The sequence below is a fragment of the Lissotriton vulgaris genome, chromosome 6, assembly GCF_964263255.1.
Source record: "Lissotriton vulgaris chromosome 6, aLisVul1.2, whole genome shotgun sequence".
Classification (NCBI taxonomy): Eukaryota; Metazoa; Chordata; class Amphibia; order Caudata; family Salamandridae; genus Lissotriton; species Lissotriton vulgaris.
In genome coordinates, this window is record NC_141694.1 from 965,866,402 (window position 1) to 965,891,859 (window position 25,458).

General features: G+C 42.5%; 1 protein-coding gene across 7 annotated transcripts in view; it reads right to left on the reverse strand.

Moving 5' to 3' along the window:
* Positions 1–25,458, reverse strand: part of LAMA2 (laminin subunit alpha 2) — a 3,858,378-nt gene that overhangs the window by 19,116 nt on the left and 3,813,804 nt on the right. For all 7 annotated transcript variants that reach the window (XM_086927001.1, XM_086926997.1, XM_086927002.1 and 4 more), the window contains one exon: positions 13,253–13,383. In XM_086927001.1, the coding sequence (XP_086783127.1) occupies positions 13,253–13,383 (131 nt within the window). The remainder of the gene's footprint in view (positions 1–13,252; positions 13,384–25,458) is intronic.

Below are 25,458 nucleotides of genomic sequence, written 5' to 3' on the forward strand. Positions count from 1 at the left end.
AAGGTAGTCCAGATTGTTATGACCTGGAAGCCTGCATTGCTGTCATGATTCTGGAATCAACTTCAGTTCTGAGATATTATTCCCTACTGGATTTGACTAACCTTGGTTTGTACAACAGTTTTTTTCTGGCTCCCTCAAAATATTCCGGTTTACACTTTTATACAAAATGTGTACTTGGACCTAGAGTTTGTATCACAGTCCCATATGTTAACTGATTTATTTCTTCTGGGTTAGGTTTAGGGCAATGGATGACTAATGCACTGCTCAATATAATCTTTTGGGCTTACATCAGTCTCAGTTTCTAAAGGGGGTGGCCAGAGAGGCTAACGTGGGGGCCTAGTTTTGAAACTGCTCCAGGAGACCACTAAGTTATCCAGCAAAGTCCCTGGCTTGATTGCTAACCATCTTTTCTACAACAGTCATAAAAACGACAGGGACAATATCTAGCTTACTGGCTGGGTCTGCAGCGACTGGCAAGAAGAGGATTGGGATTGAGTTTGCCTAATGAGAGGCCCCTCCCCATGCAGCGTGATTAGAACCCTCCCTTGCTGTCTTACAGACACCAAAGGATGGGGACTGAAAGTGGCCTCTGTTCACTGAGAGGCCTGAAATCAAACCCTGTGGCCTAGTCCTGACCCACAGAGGTGACACGGAGATAGTCAGCACACAACAAACTAGATTCGCTATTTCCACTCTAGGCCCTATGCCTGTGCATTTGCGCTCCTTCCCTGGTGATCCTGCCTACAATACCCGAGCTGGGTCAGATGAGGAGTGCTGCATGCAAAGCTGTGACTGCCACCCTGGGGAAGGTGATGCCCATAAACCAGCAGTGGCCCATGGAAACAGCTGAACAGGTTTGGTGGACCGCCATGCAGAACTCAAGACAGGCCCCTTGTGGATCAGTTCTCAATCTGAGGGGAATCCTGACATAGATAACATTATTCTGGGCCCAGGCTGTAGCATGTTACATCTCAAGGTTTACCCCTTATCAGCAGCCTGCATACATGCACACTGGAATAGGGCTAAAGGGTCCCATAACAACTCAGCAAGTTGGGGTGCCGGGCTACTGCAGCCTGTAGTGCAATTTTAATCTGCCATTTCAACCTGACAAAATACAACTTTGCCTGGCCTAGACCTTGCTTTTAATTCTTATAACTCACCCCTAATGCAGGCCCTGAAGGCTCATAGGGCTGGGTGCATTGTATTTGAAAATTAGACCATGTATGCTGACATTTTACACGTCCTGGCAGTGAAAAATTCCTAATATTGTTTTTCACTATTGTAAGGCCTCTCTCTGACTAATATAGGGTTAGAGGATTACTTTTAATAAGTGTGAACTTTGAATTGAGAGCAGGGAAATAAATTGCGTTTGCTCTCAAATTAATTTGAAATCCTCTTCAATGGTGAAGTCAGATTTCAAGTCACAATTCTGAACATGCCACTTTTGGAAAGTAGATATTTTCTTGTCCTAACCTTTGCGCCTTCTGACAGTGTCTTGGGCCACATAACTGTAGATGGCTCTGCTATTGGTGTTCAAGTATTGCTTCCAAACAGTAACAGAAAGGGGGCTTATGTGTGGACAGGATGGGCCATTCTGGCAGAATGACTGGGAGGGGCAGCACCCAGCCCCACTTGGACTTCAAAGGGTTTTTCCTCCTTTCCACTCAAATGAATGTGACAGTAGGCCTGATTGCCTTTTCTCAAACCCAGGCAGTTGAAAGCCTGGAAAGGGAAAGAACCTTCCAGAAACAAATGTGTGCATAGAACAGGGACTACCCCCCACCGAAAAGGCTAGCACCAGGTATAAATACTGGACCTCCAAGGCTGTGCTTCATAAAACTCCCGACCTGTGGAAGTGACGGAGGACTGCCTTGCTGTCTGGGGAGGAAGACTGGACCTGCTTGCCTTCATCCCAAGGTAACCAGACTGACTCCACTCAGTTGGTAGCTTCCTGTGCGAGTTACAGGGATGTAACAAGCTTCAGAGGTCTCCCTGCAACTGACCAGCTGCACTGGAACTCCCTGGACCTTCAAATGGACTTGCCTGAGCCCTGATGCTGGCCCCTGCCTGGAGTGTGCCCTGATCCACAAGAGGTGCCCCCCAAAGGTACTGGACTCTTTCCTGGCATCAAAGTGTACTCCTCCCTGACTAACAGTGGGTCACATCAAATCGGATGGAGCACGACACAGGAGGTTGCATTGCAGCTCCTGCTCTGGGGCCTCATCCGAACAGACAGAGCGTGACACAACTTGATGCAAAACCTCACATTGCAGTCATTGCACCTCCTCACTGGAACCAACACAGCCTGGTATCAAGGACATAACGTACAATTCTTAGACGTGGTCCCTGTACCCAGCCTGCACTCCATCGTGGTCGACCTGAACTTGTGAGTTTGTCCTGGTCCATTCATGACCAGATAACCACATTTGGCACTTTGAGCTTTTGAACTCTTTTTAGGAAAAAACTTAAAATGTAATATTGCTGGGTCTACTAATTAGCATTTTTCTTGTGTTGTGTTTTCACTTTATTACTGTTTGACTGCTGCATAAATATTTCACACATTGCCTCTAAGTTAACCCTGACTGCTATTGTGCCAAGCTACCAGATGGTTAAGCACAGGATAATTTAGTGACCATTGTGGTTCACCTTCAATCAATCAATCAATCAAAGACATTTATAGAGCGCACTACTTACCCGTAGGGTCTCAAGGCGCTGGGGGGGAGGGGGTGCCGTTACTGCTCGAACAGCCAGGTCTTCAGCTTCTTCCTGAAGGAGAGGTGGTCTTGGGTCAGGCGCAGGTCGGTCGGGAGGGAGTTCCAGGTCTTGGCGGCCAGGTAGGAGAAGGACCTTCCTCCTGTTGTCGCTCTTCGGATGCGGGGGACGGCGGCGAGGGCGTGGTTGGCTGATCGGAGGTGGCGTTTGGGAGCGTAGAAGTTGATTCGGTTGTTGAGGTAGCTCGGGCCTTGGTCGTGTAGGGCTTTGTGTGCGTGGGTGAGGAGGTGGAAGGTGATTCTTTTGTTGACGGGGAGCCAGTGCAGGTCTCTCAGATGTCCGGAGATGTGGCTGGTTCGTGGGATGTCGAGGATGAGTCTGGCTGAGGCGTTCTGGATCCGCTGGAGTCTCTTCTGGAGCTTGGCGGTGGTACCGGCGTAGAGGGCGTTGCCGTAGTCCAGTCGGCTGGTGACGAGGGCCTGGGTGACGGTCTTCCTGGTCTCGGTGGGGATCCACCAGAAGATCTTCCGTAGCATGCGTAGGATGTTGAAGCACGCCGAGGAGATGGCGTTGACTTGCCTGGTCATGGAGAGGGAGGAGTCCAGGATGAAGCCCAGGTTGCGTGCGTGGTCTGTCGGTTTGGGTGCGGTGCCCAGGGCTGGAGGCCACCAGGAGTCGTCCCAGGCGGAGGGCGATGAGCCCAGGATGAGGACCTTCGTCTTGTCTGAGTTCAGTTTCAGGCGGCTGGTCGACATCCACTCGGCTACATCTTTCATCCCTTCGTGCAGATTGGCTCTGGCGGCGGCGGGGTCGTTGGTCAGGGAGAGGATCAGCTGGGTGTCGTCGGCGTAGGAGATTATGTTGAGGTTGTGTTGGCATGCGATGGCCGCGAGGGGGCTCATGTAGACGTTGAAGAGGGTGGGGCTCAGCGAGGATCCTTGAGGGACGCCGCAGATGACTTCGGTGGCCTCTGACTTGTACGGTGGTAGGCGGACTCTCTGTGTTCTTCCGTCGAGGAAGGAGATGATCCATTCCAGTGCCTTCTCCTGGATTCCGACGTTGCTGAGGCGCTGTACTAGGGTGCGGTGGCAGACAGTGTCGAATGCCGCGGAGAGGTCTAGGAGGATGAGGGCCGCTGTGTCTCCGTTGTCGGGCTCGGATGTCGTCGGTGGCGGCGATGAGGGCGGTCTCGGTGCTGTGGTTGGCTCGGAAGCCAGACTGTGAGGGGCCGAGGGATCCATTCGTCTCGAGGAAGGCGGCCAGCTGCTTGTTGACGGTCTTCTCGATGACTTTGGCTGGAAACGGGAGGAGCGAGATGGGGCGGTAATTCTTGAGTTCGGTGGGGTCCGCTGTGGGTTTCTTGAGTAGAGCGCTGAGTTCGGCGTGCTTCCAGCTCTCGGGGAAGGTGGCGGTGTCGAAGGAGGTGTTGATAATGTCCCGCAGGTGGGGTGCGATGACCGCGTCGGCCTTGTTGAAGACGTGGTGAGTGCACGGGTCGGTCGGAGATCCGGAGTGGACGGAGTTCATCGTGCGGACGGTGTCTTCGGTGCTGATCGGCGTCCAGGCGCGGAGGGTGGTGGTGGGGGGCGGTGGTTCGGACGTGGAGTGCGTTGGTTGGGTGCTGAAGCTGTTGTGTATGTCCGCGATCTTGTTGTGGAAGTAGGAGGCGAGGGAGTTGCAGAGGTCTTGCGATGGGGTGATGTCGTTGTTTCCTGCGCTGGGGTTGGATAGCTCTTTCACGATGTTGAAGAGTTCCTTGCAGTTGTGTGCGTTGTTGTCCAGCCGGTCCTTGAATGCAGTTTTCTTGGCGGCGCGGATCAGCTGGTGGTGCTTCCGGGTGGCAAGCTTGAAGGTGGTCATGTTGTCCGGTGTTGGTTCCCTTCTCCAGACTTTCTCGAGGGCTCGGCAGTTCTTCTTGGAGCTCTTGAGTTTGTCGGTGAACCATGGGGCTTTCTTGCTGCCGGGTCTGCTGGGCGGGGTCCTCAGCGGGGCGAGTTCGTCCGCGCAGTTGCTGATCCACTTCGTGAGGTTGTCGGCGGCATGGCTGGCGTTCGCTGAGCTGGCAGGAGGGTGCTGGCTCAGGGAGGTGGCGAGCTGGTCGGCTGTGATCTTGTTCCAGCTTCTGCGGGCAGCCTGTTGCTGGCGGTGGTGGATCGTCGTTCTTTTGAAGGTGAAGTGGACACATCTGTGGTCCGTCCATTGAAGTTCTGTGGCGTGGCTGAAGGTGATGTCTGTGCTGGATGAGAAGACGGCGTTGAGTGTGTGTCCGGCGAGGTGGGTGGGGGTGGACACCAGCTGCTTGAGTCCAAGATTGGCGAGGTTGTCGAGCAGGGTGCTGGTGTTGCGGTCGTTGTTGTTCTCCAGGTGGAAGTTGAGGTCCCCCAGGAGGATGTAGTCAGCGGAGGGGAGGGCATGCGGGCTGACTAAGTTGGCGATGTCCTCGCTGAATTGAGTGCGTGGTCCCGGAGGTCGGAGACCTTGACAAGTACTGTGGTTGTTGCCGAGTGGGGCTTCACCAATAACCCAATTTCTCACAGCTGGGTCAGGAACAATGCTTAAACCTTCACCTCATAATCGGTAAATATTCTATGGAATAGCGCTGCTCGCTATACCTAGCTTTGATGGGCTTGTCTCACATATTTGACTGGGTCGACCGTATAACCATATGCTGTAGTGACTTAGCTAGTATCTGAGTCAGAAGATGTACTGATCATGAAACTTCTCCTGGTAACCCAAAAAGCTACATTTTGTGCAAAGTAAATTAGTTATTATTCTTTTGAAAACTCTGTTCAAAGTTCCCTCAGTAAAAAGTGTTTGAAAAATAAGTCATGATATTATAAAGATTGAAAACAGTGAGACAGCATCTGTTTCATTTTCCTCCAATATTATCAAATGTTTATTTCTTTTAAACTTTTTTATTAAACAATACTTTACAGACAAACATTTGCAAAACCAACAGCAATGCGCGTGCATTAGAAGGGCAAGACCTATTCTATTTGCCAATACCTTTTCATTTATGGGAGAAGCTTGATATTTCTTTAGAACACTGTACTCCAACCTAATAGACGGATGTAAACAAAGTCCTTGTGCAAAAATAAACTGTTTGACTAGTACTTGCGAATTAATAAGGCAGGCCTCTATTACTTGAAAATTGTTCTGGCGAGGGGCAAGATGGCGGCCTAGACGCTAGGCTGATTGCAGCACTCTACTGAGCTCCGATGATGTGACCAGTCGGATCGCTCTTGTGACGGATTCTACACGGAGAGAACACGTATTTTTTATAATACACTCTAGCAAAATGCTTACAGGGTTCGAGAAAAAGGTATGAAGAAAGGAGAGTTTTGGAAAGCCCCTGATTGCTTGGTCGAAGTAAACAGAAAGGACACGCCGATATCTTGGTATGCCGACAAGCTGAAACCCCGGGCGCCACGAAGAAAATCATTCAATGAGAGCGTGTACGGCTACACCGCTTTCTCGCCAAACTGAAACTGACACATCCAAATTGGGGATAAGATACAGTCACAGGCTCCTACGGCAGATACAGTTACAGGCTCCTGCGGCAGCACGATAATGCGATACTGCTATAATGTGCTAAAAATCTTCAAGTACTTGGATACACTTACTCTCTGGTGGAACCCGGCTCCTCTACGCGGCGTTTCCAAGGAAACAGTATCCACACAGCCAGCAGCTCTACGGAAGGCGTGTCAGCTACGGGAATTAGCGCGGCAAAACGCCAGCTCCACTGTGTGTGGCTCGGTCTGGCGATTAGAGAAACTTTTGCGAAGGGAGGCGCCGAGGGAAAAGGACACAGCGATGCCGCCAAAAAGCGCCTCAGCTGCAGCGACCAGAGCCAGGATTGCGAAGGCGGCAAGGGTGCTGCGTAAGGAAGCAGAGAGACAGCAACGTGAAGGACTAATGGACGGCGAAGACCAGCTACAGGTAAAAACAGCAAAAGCTAAAAAGCAAGTAGCTGCAACTGGTTCTCCCCTGGGTACCTCAAGGCAGGAAATTTTAGCAACTCGCAGAAGAATAAGCAGTGCAGGTGGGAGGACTGTGCTCGAGTTAATGCTTAGAAAGACCCCAAATCAGAATAACTTACAACTAGAGACTGAACTAGAGACTGAGACTGTATCTACTCCAGTAATGAATGGGGACCAGAGTCTTTCAACTGAGGGGCAACTAAATGCTATTCCTGACCCGGAAGAGGGAACATCCAACTCCCTTATTACCCCTGAAAACATAGCAATCACAACTGATGTTTTGAAAGTGGGAACTCTCGATATTAATAACATTGCAATTGATGAGGTCTCCAAAAACAGCTCAATTGATGTGCCTATAGTAATAGTGGTGGATGAGGAGAAGCAACCTGAGGCGGGCCGGGCAATGTCCTTTTCAGGTCCTGGGGGCAATATACTAGGGGTGCAAAATGAACAGACTAATCCTGTGCCTGAAGAGACTTCACCTATGACAAACACCAATCAGATTGAGCCTAGCGCAACTGTAACAACTCCAGGCTTAGATAAGTTAACAGCTTCGGAGGAGACACCAGGTGTACCCGGGGCATCTCAAATTTCTAAACTAACTACAGTAAATAAAGATGCCAATGATTTGCTTCCAAGTATTGTTCTACAATTACCTGCACAAACAGGGCAACTACCAGAGGGGGAAAAAGACCTCACTGAGTTCTCCTCTTTTTCTGATGACACTGAAGAGGTTGGAGCTGACATATTAGGAGAATGGTCTGAAAGCTATGAATCGACTGAGGATGAAGATGAATCAGAAACACATATATACTCCTCAGAAGACAGTTATGATGAGGGGAGGCAGAAGCCTAATACTGTGAAGACTAAGCCCAAAGGTAATGCAAGAACTGTACTAAAGAAAATAACAACAGTTCAACTTGACTATAATCAAGCTACCTCCTCAGATATGCCAGATGATTCAGCAATAACCCCCTCTGCAGTGGAGACCATTCTTCAAGCTATAGCAGCTCACAGGGAAGAGACTGCTCAGGACAGCAAAAGATCTCGTATAGCCTTGCGTAAAATGCAGGGGGTTGTAAAAAAACTGTCTAAGACATGCACACGGATTGGGGAGCGTGTAACTGAAATGGAACAAAGGGTAATGGCAGCAGAGAAGGACTCTTCCGAAAATTGTGAGAAAATTAAGCTACAGGAAACAGAACTGATGGATATCAAATGGAAGCTTGAAGATTTTGAAAACAGGCAGCGCCGTAATAATCTTCGCATCCTGGGGATACCAGAGAAAGTTGAGGGAGAAAATATTCGAGCTTTCATTATTAAACTTTTTAGCGAAGCTATGCCCGAATTACAGAACTGGAACTGGGAAGTTGAAATTCAAAGGGTACATCGTTTCCCTTTTAATCCACCGCCGAAACTAGGATTATATCCAAGAACTGTTCTAGTGTATTTTGGTAATTTCCTACTTAGGCAGGCGGTGGCAGAGAAAGCGAGACCAGACCGGAAAATAGCTTGTAATGGATTTTCTTTCTTTTCGAGACCTGATTTCTGCCATGCAACTGTCGAAAGACGATGGAGGTTACGAATGTTGATTAAATCTTTTCAAGAGAAAGGCACTCTGGCCTATTTGAACAACCCTGCTACTCTTAAGATTGTCCATCGTGGCCAGACAAAGTTCTTTCAGTCAGAAATAAAAGCAAAAGCATACTTAGATGAAATATCTTATATAGAATTTACGTCACCTGGGACATAATAATCTAATAATTTACAGTGAGATATGTCCTCTTCATTATCTTCTCGATGCGTGAAGGAAGTGTTTTTTTTTTTGAGACAGTAGCGCAGCAAATGGAGATACAAATTAGGGATGTATGATATATTGAATATAGATTGAATATAGCTCTGAGAGATGATATGATACATGTGAATGTGATGTAGAATCCTTTTTTTTTTACCCTTTTTTTTCTGTTGTTTTATGATACTTTTCTTAAAAACTTGATAAGGTAGCTCAGTAGAAGTGCATCAACTTCATCACACAGACTCTGGTTGAGTCTGAAAGCCTCTGCAAGAGGGGAGGGCATGGAGAAGGGGTGGGCAAGAGGGAGGGACGACGAAGAGGGAGGGGGGGAGAGGGGGATGGGGAAGGAGAAAATGGAAAAAAATCAGGCATAATAGTAGGAGCAGAGTTAATTTTGGAAAATACAAAGCAGGGTATGTACATGGAATATGACTTGAGTAATATTAATCGACAAAACTACCATATTAATAATGGGTAAGCTTAATATACAAACCTGGAATATAGGAGGTTTACTGACTAGAGATAAACGAGTACGACTTGAGGAATTATTAAAGCTGTATCCTGTAGACATTTTATGCCTACAAGAAACCCATATTCCATGGAGTAAAATAGCGTTACTAAGACTGAAAGGATATAATCTAATAGTAGCTTCATCTCAAACGACAAACATAAGGGGGGTTGCAATATTGGCTAAGAGTTGCCATGGACAAGGAATACGCTGTGCATCAGATTCATATGGGAGATGGGCAATTGCTAAATTAGTAAGTGGAATTACGATATGTACTGTCTATGGATCTAATCAGGATGATCCTATAATTTTTGAAAAGTTAGAAGCAGAATTAGCCATGTGGCAAGGTCCATTAATTTTCTGCGGCGATCTTAACATTTCTTTAACACCACCCTTGTCACCATATGTAACCAGATTAAAGTATATTGGCCGGAAACCAAAGGTTTATCGGGCTATTAGTAGTTTAATATGTAGCCTTGGGCTAACTGATATTTGGGTGCAAAATAGCCCAACAGACTCTGGCTATACGTATTATTCACACCCCCACCAAAAATACGTACGAATAGATTACATTTTTACATCTAAAGATTTAACATCCTTTTCACACATAAAGAAACTTCCAAAAACATTATCAGATCATAATCCCCTACTATTATCAATTGAATATGATACTAATTATATTAAAAAAACAACATGGTCCTTTGATAGGAAACTACTATGCAACCAAGAATATATCGATTTCATTAAAGCCTGGACTGAGGAATTTTTTTGTATAAATCGATTTAGTGCCTCAAGAAATATTGTTTGGGATACTTATAAAGCCGCTCTAAGGGGGGAAACCATTAACTACCAATCTAAAATTAGGAATGGGGAAAAAAAAAGAATATGAAATAAAAATAGCTGCTTTAGCTAAAGCCGAAGAAGAACATATTAGTAAAATTAGGCAAAGACAAGACACGAGTCAGGTGATGATGCAGGTAGCTATACTAAAATCAGAATTAAATTCTAAACTAAGTCAGAAAGCTGCTGAGACTTATCAATCACATAGAAAGCAAGTTTATGAAAGCGGAGAGAAAGTGGGCAGACAACTGGCGCTTAGTACGCGCCAGAAAACTACAAGAAGAGACATCATTACTGTAATAGAAAACGGGCAGACCTTTACTCACGCAACTGAAATTAATTCCCAGTTTCAGAGGTATTATCAGAAGCTATACACAGAGGATACTAAGAGGTCTGAGACAGAAACAAAAGTTTTTTTAAACAACTTTCTTAGCAACCCCGAGGCTATGAAAATATTGGACAACGATACAAGGGAGGATCTTGAAAAAGAAATTACAATTGCAGAAGTTAGTGCCGCATTATCATTACTAGCATCTGGCAAAGCAGCAGGTCCCGATAAGATACCGATTGAGCTATTTAAGATACTTAGCCATCAGTTAGTACCGATTTTACACGATCTGTTTCTTGGAATACAATTTAATGGTATACCTCCAATTTCTTGGGAGGAAGCTAATATAATCGTCTTTCCAAAAAAGGGAAAATCTCCTGAACTTCTCACCTCATACCGTCCTATATCCCTTATCAATTCGGACTCCAAATTAAATGCAAAAATCTTAGCACTCAGGCTCAGTGGGGTCATTGAACAGCTCGCTTCCCCATGGCGACATGGCTTCATCCCTGGAAAGGGAACCACAGATCACATCCGCAGGGCAATTGCCTTATTTGATGCCACGACTGCCAGGGGGGAGCGAATGTCATTGATTCTACTGGATGCTGAGAAAGCTTTTGATCGTGTTACCTGGAAATTTCTTTGGGAAGTTATGACACGCAATAATTTTGGCCCCAAATTTATTAACTCAATTAAATCAATGTATCACCGCCCCAAAGCCAAAGTTCTCGCGGCCGGACTATTTTCTGAATATATCAATATAACAAGAGGTACTAGGCAAGGTTGTCCGTGCTCGCCTTTGTTATTTGCTTTATATATCAACCCTCTTATTTTGAAACTATTTGAGAGCACTAATATTAAACCTGTTGTCAGTCATCATTTTGAAACGAAAGTACTGGCCTATGCTGACGACATTGCGATCGTCACATCCGATCCGACAGAAGCTATTCATGAAATAGAGGCAATTACTTCTGAATTTGGGCCTTATTCTGGATATTCTCTCAATAAAGGAAAGGCGATTATAATAAGTACAGCCGACACAGTTTGTATGGACCCACGAAGAGCCGAAAAAGCTACTTATTTGGGCATTGAACTCTGTGCAAACACTAAGTTAATCTCGCAAATTAATTTCGATCCATTACTGAAAAAAATCAAGAAAGATTTTGAAAGGGTCAATAGCCTTCACCTATCCATTATAGGGAGAGTTAATTATGTTAACATGAATACGCTACCTAGATGTCTCTACTTATTTCGAGCAATACCACTAGCCATTAAAAAAGAGACTCTAATGTTGATTAATTCACTTATATCTAAGTTCGTGTGGCAGAATGGGAAAATTAGGAGATCTATTGAGCTACTGTCTCTTCCCATTGATAAAGGTGGCCTTGCTATACCTAATATGGTATTATATTACTGGGCAGCACAGCTAAAACAGTTTACACCTATGTTTAAAGGATATAGCGAAGAGAATCCAGAGGGCCGTGCTGAAATACCGCCAATATATGAACTTTTGGTTGGTCGGGAGGCAAAAGGCTTGTTATTGCGAAAAACTGAGACAAGAAATTATAAAGACTTTAAAGGTGAAATTATGGTTAATGCCTGGAAAACCTGGAATAAAATTGCTAAATATAGTCAAGTTGAGAAAGTCAATCGCTATACACCACTTTTTCATTCTAATCTTATTCAAGGACAGGATTCAGATGCCTTTTTAAAACAGTGGGCCAAGATGGGGATTAAGACAATAGGCGATTTTTTAATAAATGACTATGATACAACTTTCCTAGCTGTAAAAATTAAATATAAACTACCGAATGGAGATTTTCTGAAGTTTGCACAGATATTTGCTACACTAAAAGCCAAGGAATCACTAATTTGCTTGCATAAGTATGAAATTATGGATGCAATATTTAGAACAAACACCAGAATTGGAACCTTATACAATATTCTTTTAAGCATGAAGAATGATGATCTTGACAAAACTGAAAAAAGTGGGTGCTAAAACTGAACAATCTGAATGTAGATTTAAACCAGGTATTAAATATGAGCCAAAAGTTATTGATGGCAAGTAATCTTAAGGCACAACTGTACAAAACTATCTTTGACCTTTATTTTACCCCTGCTAAATTATTTACATGGGGCAAACGGGAGAATGATTTATGCCCAAGATGCACTCAAGGGCCGGCAACCCATACCCATATGTTTTATACCTGTCCTAATTTGACCACATTTAAAAGTATGATAAATTCTTTTTGGGAAGAAATTTTTGGACATAAAATACCAGAATCCGAAACTCTATTTTTATTTGGCCATGACCATACCTTAAATCTGGAAAAACCTGAAGAAAGATTAGTGTTTATTGGCATGGCTGTATTCAGGATACTTCTATCTGCGAGATGGAAAGATGTAGAATCTCCAAGTTTTCAGATGTGGTTAGCACGCTTTTTGGCAGTTTATAGATATGAAATTGCAATATTTAAAACAAGAGGGTTACGATCTAAACTACGAGGAGATATGCTTTGGCGACCAATAACTGAATGGAAAAATTGCATTGTCCCTGGTGGTATTGGATGATTGTTGACTATACTTATAATTGACTTTAGAGTTTGCTTACAATGCTCTATAATTTCTATTTCTCTAATGTTATTTATGTTGATTTTCTAATCTTCCTTTGAATTCCAAAACCTGCGATTTATTAATAATACTGTATTATTTGAGTTTATTTAGAATTGATGTACTATTGTAATGATATCCTACTTATTATGCCTGAATAAAATAAAATAAAAAAATAAATAAAAAGAAAATTGTTCTGGCATAGGAGACCAGAGTTTTATTGCCCATGCTGCATCATAATAATTGGCTGTTCTGTTTTGGCACCTAATGGTTTTCCGCAATGAACCTAAAAAAAAAAAAGGTATCTATCCTTCAATGAACACCAGCTCTATATATCATGAAAAGCAACTATGATATTAAATAGACCTAAACATCAATTTGCTTATTTTCCAGATAAAAGATTTATATACATAAATCAATGTAATTACATGCACAGATATGTTACATATGGGATCACGTTGATAACGTTATTTACTCACATTTCCATTCACCAATTCAAGACCCATTCCTTCCATTTTCTGACCACTTATGCCGAGTAGAACTCCGTTTGTTCGAGTAGTTCGAAATTCAAATTCCACAAGCAGTTGTAATCCCACTTTAAAAGCATCCACTGATGTATATATGAAAAAAATATAAAGATATTATGATCACTCCATACATAATTTAGTTGGTGCATTAATATATTGGGACTTTGAGCCCCCACATGCCTACCAGGCCCAAAGAATATTAGTCAAGTTGAAGAGATAGATAGCAACACATGTATTTTTTTTTTAAAGTATACTAATAAATTACAATTGTGCTGTTGTTTCCTGATTACAAAGTGGCCAAGATTTCCTCTTAGGGTCATAGGTCCAATATAAATGCAAAGCTAAGTGATATAATCTAATGTACACACTCATGGCCCCATGTCTGAAGTACTTTTCGAGTTTTAAGATTTATGACTGTTTTAATGCAGGTAAGGTGCTTTACAAAGGGTTCTGCCCTGGTAATAAGATCGTCTTAAAGGTGTTATTAATCAGGAAAAAATATATATAAATCAGGCCTGTCTTAAAATGATCTGTTTCAAGGTGAAACTGTCTTAAAACGACTTAATCCCGGGCAAAAATCTTTCATTAATGAGGTCTTATGCCTGGCTTAAAACAGTCAGTCAGTCAGTCAAAAATCTTTATTCAGCTAAATTGTAGCCATAAAAGAACAAATAAAAACATTTGTATTACACTAATGAACGTGATAAAATTCAACTGACATAATCAATGCAAAAAAATCATTTCTAACAATATTACGGAGCCGGACTGAAGAGGAGATATACCTGTAGATCATTAGACAAGTAAATTCATCGTTTGAAAAAGGAGTAAATGGCATAATGCTGGTCAACACTTCCTTATATTTAAAAGTCTTAACAATGGTTTTAAAAGATACGTCTCGGGTCTAGATAAAGTTTGCAAGCAAACATGAAATGTGCAGAAATTGAGTCACATGGATACGACACCAGGAGATGTGCAATACCCATCCTTTCTAATCAAATCGAACATTTTAGCTTGGTTAAACTAAAAAGAGAGGTAGGGTTTAATTCTTTGAGAGGTAACTAACAATGAGTGATCTACAACTCTTTTTATAACCAATTTTTGAATATTTCCTTCCTTGTTTAAGATAAATGAGCTAATCTCTTTTCAACTTGTTTTTTGGGATTGTGGAAGTGTTTCCAGGTGTATTAAAGCAGTCCTGCAATCCTAACTTCTCTAGTTGTTCTTGGATATAAGAAAGCCAGGGATTTTTTTTTTTGCGCAATCCAGTTTCAAACAATCTAAAATTATATTGCGGTTCAAAACTGGTTCCTCTTTTATCCAAATGTTGTGCCAAAGCATCAGAGGTGCTGATTGCATGTGAAAAGACAATGGAGTTACACCTAGTTTGTTATGACACATGATGGCGGGAGTGCTTTTAGGTAGTGTCAGTACATGTTTTAGCATCATATTTTCTGCTCTCTGAAGGCCCAAGGTGTTAGTACAACCCCAGACACCAGCGCCATACAAAGTGACGGCGCATGTTCATGCTTTGTAAATGTCCATGTTATATTTAGCCTGTCTCTTTTCTGTCTGTGGGTTTTCATTGTCATCACCAGGCTAAGCCCCAAACACTCCATGATGTCACCAGAGGTTCTAGTGGTGACATCATGTGAATGACAGTGAAATCCCATAGGCAGAAAAGAGACAGGCTAAATACAACAGTCCATAATGGCTTTTATTGGGTGAGAGCCTAGTTTTTTTGTAAATCTAAAAATGGCCTCCACATTTTTGTTGAAGCTTCCAATCCTTGCATTAACTAGGTGGGACCACAATTTGTTTTCATTAAAACGTATACCTAGATAAGAGAAGGTTGGTACCTGAGACAGTGTTTCATTTTTTATATAAAAAGTTTTTGTTTTTGATGGGGGTTTGCGGGTTACCATAACAGGTGATTTTGCAACATTCGTTTTCAGGCCAAGGTCAATCATATATTCATTAAAACCAGTTAAAAGCCTCTGTAGCCCCTCCCCAGTTCTCGACTTTAAAACACAATTTTCAGCATATAACAAGGCTGGTAGAGACCTGTTGCCTACTGTAGGTACGTCTATGTTTCCAATTCTGATGAGACTTTCTAAGTCATTTATGTATAAGTAGAATAGAAAAGGAGTGAGTTTGCATCCCTGACGGACCCCACTGTCCATCTTTATTGGTGAAGTATGCTCACCAGCTGCTCCATAGCATACTCTCCCTGTGACTCCCTGATGCATTGCTGCTAAATAATGGACAATAGGTGGGTCAATGCCCATAAGAAGCATTTTCTCCCAGAGTCTCCCCCTCTGCACCCAGTCAAAGGCAGAAGTCAGGTCCATAAACCTAAGGTATAAGGACCCTGAGTTTGCCATGGTGTATTTTCCTATGACCAGGTGCAGATTAAGGCACTGTTCAACAGTGCCGAGGCCTTTTCTAAATCCATATTGGACATTAGAGAGTTTCCCGGTTTCTGCTATCCAGGTCTCCAATCTCTCCAGTATTACTCATCCCATGATTTTGCAGGCGCAACCAATTTGAGAGATTGGACGATAGCATTTGGGGTCTGACCCGCCTCCCTTTTTGTATATAGGGACTATTATAACCGATCTCCAGGAATCTGGAGGACCCTGGGATGCATACCATCATAATATATTTGTGTTACCATGGGTAATATTTCTTTCTTCGCTTTCCCACAGGTCTTAGGTTTTTAGATGGTGGTGGGCAAAGAGTGTCAATAAGGCCCCCCTCCTGAATGGAGCCAGAACTTGCTTGCATCCAGACTAGTCGATGCAATGTCTTCCGTATTTGTGCTTCCCCCAGTCTTTCCTCAACTGACTCTATCTCACTTGTTATTGCCCCCATCGCCGTTGTTAAAAATTGGTGATCGATGAGGTTAGCGGCCTGGCTTTAGCAGTGGTCATGATTGTTTTCTGTTTTCCCATCTCCTTACCTTTATGTGTTACCTTACCCAGTGCACTAGCTATACCAGGGGGCTTTTCCCAGGGGCTCCTATCAGCGAACTGTCTGAAATTAAACTCTGGTAAGACCGAAGTTCTTCTTTTTGGTTGCCATAAGAGTTTTTGGTCTCCTGCATTATGGCCTCCAGAGTTGGGCCCTCTACCAAACCCAGTGAATAAGGTAAAGAACTTAGGTGTCACGTTTGATTCCATGCTTTCATTTGAAGCTCATGTGAACCAGGTTACGTCAACATCCTTCTACACCTTAAAATTACTCAGAAGGATCCTTCCTTTTATCCCGGCCAACTTATGTAAATTAGTGGTCTCTGCTCTTGTTCTGTCTAAGGCCGACTACTGCAATGGCCTTTTTATCAATCTTCGGAAGAGATGCCTGACTAAGTTGCAGATTGTGCAGAACGCAGCAGCACGTTTGCTGCTGAATGTTCCTCAACACAAATCTTTGTCTACGTTTGTCTAAAGAGCTACATTGGTTGCAGGTAAAGAGGCGGATTGAATTTAAGGCCCTTTGCATAGCTTTTAAAGCTGTTCACAATATAGGAGCTGTCTTCCTAAAACAAAATCTGCAGCCTTATATTCCTACCCGTCATCTCTGCTCAAACTATGCTCAAAACTTGGTAGTTCCCAGGTAAAAAAATCTGCCTAGGGCGGAAGAAGTTTCATGATCGGCACTACCCGTCTCTGGAACTCACTTCCGTTAAGGCTAAAAGAAGAGACTCATCTGTTGGCTTTCAGAAAGGCATTAAAAATGTGGCTTTTTAATCTTTGATGTGGATTTGCTTGTTTTTTACTTATTCGCCTGAGGAGCTAGCACCTTGACACCCTTGGGTGAATGTTTTCGCGCTTAACACATTTCTTTTTCATTTCATTTAATTTCTTTTCATCTCATCTCCTTGTTAAACAGCCAAAGGACCTGGCACAGCACAGCCTCGTCCAGACGCGGACGGGCGCAGAGGGGCCCGCCTGTGGCCTGGGCTTTGCCCGGAAACGTCCCAGGCAGGCCCGCGCGTGTCCCGCACTGCGGGAGGCTGCGTCCGCCTATCAAGCGCCTCCTTGCGCTTGTCGATAGCGTCTGCGGCCGTGCGCAGCACACAGCAAGCTGGACTTTGCAGTCCCCATGGACTGTTACCGGAAATGTGGGCAGGCAGGCAGCAAAGAACGTGCAATGCATTCCTCCAGGACAGGGAATGGCAGTAGGTAAAGAAAATCTCACAGGCAGCAAAGCATTTTTGACTGCTTCAATAACTCTGAGGGCACATGTCCCCTTCAACACATATGTTGCAGAATAAGTCCCAGAGAATCACAATCTTCAGGTACACCAGTATTGGCATGGCATGGAAAGCTATGTCAGTGGCCAGGGTTAGCAAATTGTGTATTGGCTGTTTTGGCATTGCCCATCTCAAGTGCCATTTTTGAGAGAGCTTGTTAAATGGTGGGCAGCAAACTCCACTTCGATAGCGGAGTTAATGGGATTTGGCAAATCTGCGCTCCACTTGGGAATGAATAGTTCAGTTTTCAGACTATCTTTAGTGTGGAAAACTCTTTGTAACTTGCTGCCATGTACTGCTGTTTTATTTCCATTTAGATGTAACAAACTGCTTTCTACAAAGGTGCTACATACCTTTCTAATCACCAGTTTTAAGTCAGTAATAAATTCAACCACAGTTTGTCTCCTCTCCGCCTTCAGTTGAAGCACTAATCACGAACAGTCTTGTTTTAACAAAATCCCTGACTTAATTCTCAAAGCTAGATACTTTCATACAAATTGTAAAAAAAAAGTTTACTACTTGTTTTTATTTACTTTAGTGTCTCTGGCATTGTGTGCTGATTTCCTGCTCCTGCATGTATACATAGTCAGGTCATTAGGTATAACTTCATATGAACAGTTTTTTCTTTCCACATATTATTTATTGTTTGCTTAGCTCTTATATACTTCTTTTTCTTTGAGCCTTTGTTTTAATAGAGCTTTTCTTGGTGGGTGCTCTTTACATACAGGTTATATGTGTTCCTTTCGAAAAGAGCAATTTTTAGTCTTTTGCAAAACTGGTGAGGTTTAACACTGACTGGATGAGGAAGCATATGGCATTCAACACTCGGAGGCCTACTATGATGAAAGTTCTGCTTACATTGGTTATCTCCTTTATGGTGAGGATTCCAATTTGAGGTAGGATTCAGACATGGCAATGCACACTAAGATCTTATCTTTCTCTACAGATTATGGAAATTGTGTCTAGTTAAGTCTCTGCATGGATGTGTGTATTGTAGAAGTGCTTTTGAACTCTATCCTGCAATCAAATTATAGTAAATAACGGCCTTTACTGAATAGAGCTAAAGGAAGACATTAGGGCACCCCAGAAATAGAAAGAGAAAACAACAGGGGTAGAGGAAAGAGAGAGTAGAAGGCAATTGTTGCATTGTAGAAGGTTGGGGGTGGGGATTAACTGTTTAAAAGAGTATGTCAACATTTCTTTCCATGGAATATTTTTTGAGGGGGGATTATAAGAGATGTGGTCTGGCTCAGTCCATTTGATTGGATTTTTGATGTGATTTTTTTGTTGGTGGAGTTCAAGGACTTATAAACTGAAATGCTTCATGAGGTGTTGCAGATAATTTATGAAGTAAGATGATTAGGTTGAATTGTGTGGCATAGGGTTCTTTTTCATTGCAACCTTTAGTTTGAGAAAAGTGTAGAATTCAATGTTTTTGAGGTTATAGGATTTTTGTGGTTCAGCAAAAGTCATAGGAGAATTTGGTGATCCTATCTCTTTTATGAAGAAGCTATTATTAGATGACCAAGATATCCAAGAGGGATCAATGCCATCTATTTTAATTTTGGCGTTGTTCCATAGGAAAGCGTAGTCTGAGATTTAGATTTTGTGCAGGAGCAGTTTGACCAATGATTTGAGGGATGAGATGGTGTCTTTGAGAATAGAGTGGGAGTGTAGTGGTACAGTCTTTATACTAAGCAGAGAGATAAGGGCATAAGGTTTTACCAGCAATTTTTCAATAAGAACCCAAAGCAGGGTTTCAGGTGTGATAGGGATCAACCACCATGTGGTCTGTTTGATTGGTAAGCAAGTTGGTAATTAAGTAAGTTGGGAATGTTGAGGCCTTTAAAACTTTTATTTAATTTTAGTTGCTTGAGTTCTAATCTTCCTTTCTTCCCTTTCCATAGGAATTCAGTCAGAAATTGCAGTGTCAGTTGTTTTAAAAAAGGCATTTGAAAGTTGAATGGGTAGCATGGGGGAAACAAAACGTATTAGTGGGGCAGTCATCATTTTAATCCATTCTACATGACCCCACCAGGCCATAAATGTATCTTTAATTTTCTTTATTAGGTAGTTTTCATTTGCCTTCTTCATGTCTTCGAGGTTGTTTTTAAAGAGTATGCCTAGGTATTTGATAAGAGAGGTTTGATAGTGTAGTTTGGTGTTGTTCATAACATATGGGAGACTTAAGTTATTTAGTGGGAATATTTCGGGTTTATCTACATTTAAGGAGTAGCCAGAGACTTGGGCGTAGGAGTTGATTTCGGATAGGTTTGCTAAGATGGCAGTGTCCGCCTCCTGTGTAAATATGACTACGTTGTCAGCATAGTTAGGAACTTTGTGGGTACGTTTTCCAAAGGAGATACTTTTTATGTGTTTGTTTGCTCTGATTGATAGAAGAAGAGGTTCAATGACTAGAAGATATAGGAGCGGTGATGGGGACTGCTCTGCCTGGTTCCCTAGGCGTCCTATTTACTCTTATACCAGTCAAGGTTTAAGCATATAGGGCAAATGTTTGGCAAATGAAGGTATCCCGAGGTTGAATTTGGTCATGACGGCTCTTAGGAAAGGCAATGAGCCCCTGTCAAAGGCCTTCTCAGCATACAAGGCCATTGCTCCTGTGGTTGATGATTTAAGTTGAACTTATTTCATGATATGGCAAAAAAGTCTGATGTCGTCAGAACCATGCCTTCCTTTTGATGAAGCCAGTTTCTGATCTATAAACGAGGGATGGGAGGATTTGTTTCTAGTCTGGTTGCTAGGATTTTTGCATAAATGTTGCAATCCAGGTTTAGAGTTTTTGACTTCTAGAGGGTCCTTTCTGTCTTTCTGAATTACAGTGATATTGGCTTCAGAAGTTGTTCCTGTGAAACCCATGAGTTTTCAAAATGAGTAAAAAGGGATTCCAAGTGTGGTATTAGTTGATTTTTGGAATGTTTTTTAGAAGCTAGATGTGAACCTGTGAGGCCCTGGTGCTTTGCCTAATTTAAGGGAATGTATTGCCTTCACAATCTCCGTACGAGAAAGAAGTTGTTTGAGACAGGTGTAATTACTGGGAGCTGTATTGTCTCCAATTATTTCTCATATTCAGCTGTTGCAGTTTCATAGGTTTAGAAAGGTCACTAGAAAACTCTCTGAAGACACTGGCTATTTCCGTCTGGTACGTGACTACCGTTCCTGATTGGTCCTTAGTAGATGATATATAGTTTTGATTCTTTTTTATTTTTAGGTAGTTTGCTAGCGCCTTGCCTGCTTTCTTTGCATCTTTAAAGAGTTTCATTTTGTTGTGTTGTACACAAGCATGTGCTCTGGAACGTAAAATCTTGTTGTACTAATATTTTAATGTCTTAAGCTGTAAGAGGAGTTCCCGATTTTATGTTAGCAAATAATTTCACTTCTGATTGAGTATTTTAATTTGTTAATGCATTTGTTAGTGCATGTATTTATGTTGGAAATAATATTATTGAGTTCTCCCCTAATAATAGCTTCATGGCATCCCATATGGTTTGCTTAGAGATGTAATTAGAGTGAGTTTCTAGGAAGAAGTTGTCTGTGCAGTTTTTTTTCACAATGTTTGATTGCTGTTTGAGGAACTCTTAGTTGAAACTACATTGATTCTTCCTGGGGTGTTTGAGGTCAATTTGTAAGTTTAATGAGATACAGGCATGATCTGAGATTAATATTGGTTTAATTGTGGAGGATATGGTAGCTGGTGTTAGAACATTGTTAGTTAGTATATAGTCTATTATTGATAAAGTTACTTCCAGTCAGATATTAGAGGTGCCAGATGTCATTTAGGCAATATGACTTACTTAGGTTCCTCATTTGTTTATGTGATTTGTTTGGCATATATTTATATGTAGAGTGCCTGGTTAAAACAGTATCCCATGAAAGGTTTAAATCGCCTACAAGGAAAATGTTAGCGTCATTTGGTAAATCACATTTTTGTTTGTTTAGAGTGATCCACAATCCAGGATCGTCAGCTGTAGGGGCATAAATGTTCATAATATAAAGGGAAGACTGGTTATTTTGAATGTGGGTGATTAGCCATCGGGCTTCATTGTAGTGGGTACTATCTACTGATGTTAAGTTAGCTTTATTAGTTATCAGGGTAGTGGCGCTGTTTTTCTTTTTATTGTCTGGGGAGGCGTAAATACTTTGAATACCTCGGTAGCGTTAGGCATTACATTCTTTGTGTCCCAACTTAGGGGACGATTACGGTGCGGTCTGAAAAGGCTCCGACTATCGGTCGGAGTCTTCCGACTGCATCGTAATATGCCGGTCGGATTCCTTTCCGACTACCTCATTATGATGGAGGCGGTTGGTAAGGAGTCTGAAGAGTCATTCCAACTGGCTTCCAACGGGCTCGGAGGGTCCGTCCGCCAGTCGGACTGCATCCAATAATCCCAAGAGCGGCTCTTTCCACCCTTGGGGTTCCAATTTCGGTTTTCGGCAACCTTTCCGTGCCATCTGAGTACCCTGTGTAACCCCCTAAATACCATTAACCTGGATTGAAGTCTATATAATCTGAAATCAAGATAAAGACTGTTAAATTGGATTATACCTATTAATTGCGCCCTGACGAAGGAATTCAGGACCAAGGCTTCCTGTCCGAAACGCGCGTCGGCGTTTTTGTGTGTTATATAAAAAAGAAATTCATCTTCTTCTTTTCTGTATATACTTTCTGTATGTTGTTATAGTATGTTAATTGTATTATTTGTTTAGTGTATGCTGTTGAGTTGGTTCTAACTGGTGAGACTGTTGCATTTGAATGGTGTGATTGAGCGGATTGTATGGAGATGCGTGATGGATGTAGAAATTGGTCTTTTGGGTTACACAATGTATTGATTTATATATGATGATTATTTATTTGTGATTTACTAAGGAACTTATGTAAAATAATTAAAGAAACAATATATTTTTCTAAAATATTTTTTTTGTGTGGGGCAATGTACTTATTTCAATGAGTTTTGGATATATTACCAATGTTTAAAGCAATTGCCTGAGAGGTTTTTGTTCTTGTTTTGATACTTTCCCTGCCAGCCTCTCTGAGTATCTGTTTTCAGGGTCCCTCCGTTGTTCTTGTAGTAACCTTTCCGTGCCGGCCTTTCTGCAACAGAAAGGTGGTCGCAACCCGACTTTGGTATCCCCAGCGGGACCTCCTTGGGTGCACGACCTCTGGTTGGAGGCAGAGGGGGCACCTATGCTGCCCGCTGTTGATCCCTGCACCCCATGGCAGGCACTTTAAGGGATGAACTACACCTCCTATCCTATTTTACAATGGGAGCATGCCCGTTTATGGCCAGAATATATGCTCCCATTGTGAAGTATAGGAATGCGTTGGAACAGAGTTCGGTCGCATCCTAATTAGGCGGTTGGGACCGCTGACCGAGTGTTGGGTGAAGGAAACTCCACCCGACATCATAGTCAGCCCCTAAGTTTCTTGCAAAAGTATTATATCACCTTTGAGTTTAGTACAGTCATCTACGACTTTCCTATGTTTAACCAGGTGATTGATACATTTGGTATTGAGGGAGAGTACTTCAATAGGGTTATTTGCCATTAGTCCAATTCAGGGTGATAGGGTCAGCCACATTATAAGGGTCTGCGAACGCAAAAGGTAAGCATAAACTTTTGTAATAGTACGAATATATGAAGAGAAGAGGCCATGTCTTCACCCTTAAAACGCTCATCATAAGACAGCATTGATAATGATAACGTGGAAATAAAGAACAGAAACATGATGGCTACACAACAATTTCTGCTGCAGAGGACAATTGCCTCTTCTTCCCTAGTAGTTTGAATGTCCATCTGAGTAACAAAAGCAAAGTTACAAAATATTTACCTTTTGACCACTAGTCACAATTTATGAGGGGTCTTCCTCAGCAGTGATAAATGCACCTCTAGCCATATTCGGGGGACTTTCAATAATAGACGTTAAAAGTACCCCAAAAAATGAAAGGAAACAAGGAAAAAATATAGGAAAAGAGCTGTTCATGTCCACAACTGACACCTTTGGGGAAAAGTGACCAAATGGCAATATATTTATGGGACAACACCTTTGAGCAAAAGCACCACTCTTTGACCTTGTGGTAATAACACTAACTGCAGCACAGTGCTCCAGTTGGATTTGCATTGTCAGTCAGTAATCAGCACAATTAAATACATTCTTTTAATGTGCATTCCATGTATGTTTTCCATATATGTTAGGTATGCTGATTATGTCTTCATAACCATGAGGTTACGAAATACATTTTTAAAACAAATGAATGTAGTACAGGATTTTTATGGTCAAAATGACTAGGTTATTGCTAAACCAAAACAAAAAACACAATGTAATTTGAGCTCTTGAGCACAAACAAAGCTTGAACATTCCAATTAAGGTGAAAAATTTATGATGATAAATGTGTTGATACATGAAGTGGTCACATATGTGGACGATACAGGTATTTAGGTCTGAAATGGTCATGTAGATTTTTTTTTTTTTTTTTTTTATCTTGTAGAGCGCGAACAGCTACCCGTGAGGGTTTCCCGGCGCTGATTGGCAGTATAGCATAGCAATCCAGAGGGAGATATATCACAAAAGCCAGAACTAGAAAAAGCTTTGTGGCTGACCGAAAGAGTTATTGGGCAAAAAGCCAGGTCTTAACAGCTTTGCGGAAACGAAGATGACAATGCTCCACTCGTAAGTCCAGAGGAAGAGAATTCCAAAGTCTGGGTCCTAGTACAGAAAAGGAATGGCCACCCACTCTAGAGAGCCTAAACTTAGGCACACAGAAAAGGTGTTGGGAGGAGGAACGGAGGGAGCGTGCGGGAACATAAGGTTTGACCAGGGATTGTAGATAAGTGGGGGCAACTTCAATTTTTATCTTATGCATAAAGCATAGTGCCTTGAATTTGACTCGTTTATCAAGGTTAAGCCAATGGAGTTGTTTGATGCGTTCGGTAATTGGGTCATATTTCCGACAGCCACACAGAAGCCGAGCAGCGGCATTCTGAACTAGTTGGAGACGGCGCATGACCGCCTTTGTCGCCCCCAGAAAGAGCACGTTACTATAATCCAATCTAGAGGTCACCAGCGCCGTCACAACAGATCTCTGGGTATCAGAAGGAAGGATCCAAAAGATTTTTCGCAGCCATCTAAGGATGATAAAACAGGTGGCTGCAACTTTATTTGCCTGATCCTTCATCGATAGCTCCCTATCGATAATGACCCTGAGATTTCTCACTCGTTCCGATGGAATGGGTAAGTCGCCCATAGTTGACGGCCAATGTCTCGAGCTCCAAAGGTCAGGCTTATTACCGAAGATGAGCACCTCCGTCTTATCGCTGTTGAGCTTTAGAAAATTACAGCTCATCCAGCGGGAGATGTCCCTTAGACCTGATTGTAAAGAAGAAGGTGATGAGGGGTCAGCTTGGGATAAGGAAAACACAATTTGTGAATCATCTGCATAAGTAAAAAGATTAAGACCAGAGTGATGAGCAACATGTGCTAAAGGAACAACATAAAGATTGAAGAGAAGAGGGCTTAAAATAGAACCTTGGGGAACACCATATGGAGAAGGATAAGTATTAGAGGTGGAAGTATTGGAAAAAATTTGAAAGGTCCGGTCAGTAAGAAAAGAAGAGAGCCAGTGTAAGGCTTTGTCACATAAACCAAAAGAGGCAAGGCTACTGAGAAGGATACTGTGTGATACAGTATCGAAGGCTGCACTGAGATCAAGCAATATCAGTGCAGCTGTTTCACCTCGGTCGAGTAGTTGGCGAATATTCTCAGTTACTCCCAAAAGAGTGGATTCAGTGGAGAAACCTTGACGGAAGCCTGACTGAGAGGGGTGAAGAAGATTGTTGGTGACAACAAAACGAGATAAATGTGCGTGAATATGCCGTTCCAGAATTTTAGAGA